This window comes from Lepeophtheirus salmonis, chromosome 5 (assembly GCF_016086655.4).
Source record: "Lepeophtheirus salmonis chromosome 5, UVic_Lsal_1.4, whole genome shotgun sequence".
Classification (NCBI taxonomy): Eukaryota; Metazoa; Arthropoda; class Copepoda; order Siphonostomatoida; family Caligidae; genus Lepeophtheirus; species Lepeophtheirus salmonis.
The window spans coordinates 16,108,574-16,112,294 of NC_052135.2; the positions used below are offsets into that span (position 1 = coordinate 16,108,574).

Consider the following 3,721-nt stretch of genomic DNA (forward strand, 5'->3'; position numbering starts at 1 on the left):
CAGGACAATACTATGAAAGTGAGCTCATTGACCATAGTCTGGTTCCAATGTTCAAGTTCTCCCCCATTAGAACTGTAGATGTGGAGAGGTCACTCTCTCAATACAAATTGCTTTTATCTGATTTTAGGTTTTCGCTGACAAAAGAAAACATTCTAAAAATTATATGTTGTCAAAGTTTTATCAATTCAAAATTAAACATTTGAAATAAAGTATGCACATAAAAAGCCTATAACATATTTTGGCACTTTTGTTAAAATATTCATAACAACTTTTTCTAAAAAACTAAACATATTTTCACGATCCCTAACTATTACCTTCAAGTGTTGCAAACATATAGGAAAACTGTTCAAACGACGTTTACTTTAAAAAATCACAAAGTTAATCGATTATATCGAGAGAAAAAATTATTCTTTTATGCATGAGCAAAAAATGTTAGTCTGTTTTTTTAAGAAGAAATATTTTTCAATTTATATTCAAAAACACAAAAATATTAATTTGAAAAAAATATTATTTTTTTTAGAAATGGATAATGATTTTCATTACAAAAAATCAGAAAACTATCATAATGTATTAACCTAATTAAAATGAAGTCTTAACAATTTTTTTAAAGTAATGAATAATGCTCAAGACTTTTTGGAGAGCTTAATGTACCTAATATACATTCATTTAGATAATTAGCAAACATTATAGAAGCAAAATAATTTATACAATTAAGTCATACCTTTATTAAGTGTATTAAATATATCTGTATTATTATTTTTTTTTTTCATATATTCCTGAATTATTTTTCACTCTTCAGAAGTCACTTTTTTTATTCTACATAATTAGATATTCTAAGTTAATAAACATTAATTAGTAAAATGGTTTTTATCCCCATTTGACAAATTATGTAAAAAAAAAAAAAGAGTAAAGGCTGAATTATTTATCGAATAAATTGAACATTTATTCACTTTCTTCATATATGTGTAACTAATAAAATTTTTGCATAAGCATCAAATAACTAAGAAACAAATAAATTATTAAGAAATATGCCAAATGATAACCATTTTGACTTATTTAATGAATTTTATTTACAAATAGTAGTCAATATAATAATATTAAGTATAGAGCGTTTTCGCGTGAAAGATGGTTTTTTAATTATAAAATTTAGAACATATTATCCAACTAGATAGCGCTGTTTGTTCATTTGTGGCTTCATTGATAACGAATGAAGTAATTTTATTTATTTCGAACGTTTGCACAGACCCATTCCATTCCATCCTTGACTCCTTCTCCATTGAGGGCACTACACGACTGAATTTGCCAAGGTCGATCCTTGATATGATGTAGACCTAATCCCTCAGCGATCTCTGACGCAGGACTAGCTGAAATCACGTCCTGTTTATTGGCATAAATCATGACTGGAACGTTTGTTAATTTCTCTTCAAATAAGAGTTCCTGAAAGAGAATAAAGGATGGTTATTCTATGCATCTATAACTCTGCACGATTACACTCCTCATTGATAGATGTTGTGAAGGTCGTTTTCATGACAATGAATTATTTTATTATCATTACAATTTCAATGCCAGTCAAAAATATTGTAAAGAATATAAATTTTGTAAAAGTGTTGACAAAGTTATCTTATATCAGTTTAGGATTTTTTCTATCGAATCGTTATGATAAAAAACTGAATCACAGGTATGAAACTAGTATATATCTATGTACATAGACTAAAGTGAGCTTATATAGTTATTTTTCTACATGTGAAAATACAACACAACAAAATAATATCTTGTAAGAGCTATTGAAAAATACCAACTATTTACTTATTTCTTTAAATATCATTTTCGTATTCGAAAAGAAATATAAAATAAATTCAGTATTCACGTTTACATCAGGAAATAATTAATAAATTTTTACAATGAAATTTATAAAAACTATATAAAAATTCTCTAGTCATGATTATTTAATGTTCAACAACAACAAAAAAAAGTTAAGTCGTTATTATTATGTGAAAGGTTTGTTTATTTACAGCTTCCGTAAAAACAATTTCCTTACATGATATTCTTTTGTATTATTTCCTAGTGCATACACTTTTCATTTTATAGTAATAATTGATATTTTGAAAGGTATTAACTTTTCATTTAAAAAGACAAATATAAATGTTCTAATTCATAGAAAAAAATGCACTTATAATAATCATGAATGAATCATTATTTACTTAAGAGTAATTACTTTGAGTAATAGTTCTTAATCATTATTATAAACATCCTTGAATATATATACTAGGAATTGATATTTTAGTTTTTTTGAAACTCTAGGCCAAAATTATTTAAAAACGAAAATTGAATGAAGTGACTAAAATTATTCATTGTACTATTTTATTGATTACGATTATATGGATGATATTTGGATATCTGTGAGAAAATTTGTTTTTATGAATGAAGTATATTTGAAAATGCATTTGTATATCTAGCTATATAGCCACATCACTTATTGGCCATTTGGTTGATATAATGGATAAGTGTTTATGAAATAAGTTAATAATGAATTCTTTCTTCCTTTATTTAGTGTTACAAAGTAATTTTGAAACTATCTTAGGAACATCATTTTAAGAAATATTCCTATTTTGATCGAAATAAAATTAAATAATAGGTTTGTGATAATACTCTATGTATTATAAGGAAGTTATTACAACAAAGTAAATTTATTCGTCTTCCTTTAAATTCCTTATTGTAGCCATATTATTTTTCCATATTAATTATTAACTTTTATCCTCATCATATCTAGTTTGATGAAAGGAATACTATCATTTGTAAATCAAATTGATTACACTAAAGTTATTTCAACAACTGTCACTATGACATAGAAGAATGGTAAAAATGAGGCAATGATCTAATATACAAAGTGTGCTTGCTTCGAACTTTGGACAATTTTAAAAGACTTTAATCTCTCCACACATAACTTACTTGTAGCTCTTGGCCTGTTTCTTCAAATCTTTTCTTATCTGCAGAGTCTATAACGTAGATTAAAATATCTGTGTTCTCAAAATAATTTCTCCAATAGGGCCGTATCTTCCTTTGACCCCCAATGTCCCATACATTTAGTTTGAAGCCATCTGTTTGCACGGATTTAATATTGAAGCCCTGAGTGGGTGTAATGGTCGTAATGTCTTCCTCTGCAAGGGTTTTGAGAAGTGTGGTTTTGCCGGCATTGTCTAAGCCAAGGAGTAGAATTCGCAATTCCTTGTCAGGGTTGGATTTGAACTTTCTGATGAGAGATAGGAGTCCCATTCTGAAAAATGAAATTATTGACAAGGGAGAGTTGTATTCAAAATAAATTTGTGTAGCTTATGTGTAGTGATAATACCTTTGATTAAAGGAAAGAATCAAAGGTATGGCTCTCCTTAACCCACCCTTAAGCTTTCTTTTTTATTTTTCTATTTATAGAAAAGGTGGATTGAATCCAAAGATGTCCTTCCACTGCTATTTTAAAATTGATGGATACTCCAAAGCTATTGATAAATTATTTTAAAAAGTATACAACACTTGCAAATACAACCCTAAAAATCAAATTTTACAAAGCCAGTTACATTTAAAAATACTATAAAGCAGTTTTTAGGGAGCAAATTCCTTTCACTTTATACCTGGTGCTTTCGCAGGTGAGTTATATTACGTCAATATGTATTACAATACCTACCTATATGAAGTATATCTTATTAAGATCTCTCTTCAAGGAAAT

The 3,721-nt window shown here is 27.2% G+C and overlaps 1 protein-coding gene across 1 annotated transcript; it reads right to left on the bottom strand.

Annotated features, from left to right (window-relative positions):
* Window positions 1-722: 722 nt before the first annotated feature.
* LOC121118826 (ADP-ribosylation factor-like protein 3) lies at window positions 723-3,357 on the bottom strand. Its single transcript, XM_040713429.2, has 2 exons — window positions 2,950-3,357; window positions 723-1,437 (listed from the first exon to the last, which is right to left on the bottom strand). Exons 1-2 carry the CDS (start codon window positions 3,271-3,273, stop codon window positions 1,219-1,221), a joined length of 543 nt encoding a protein of 180 aa, XP_040569363.1. The 5' UTR covers window positions 3,274-3,357; the 3' UTR covers window positions 723-1,218.
* Window positions 3,358-3,721: the final 364 nt, after the last annotated feature.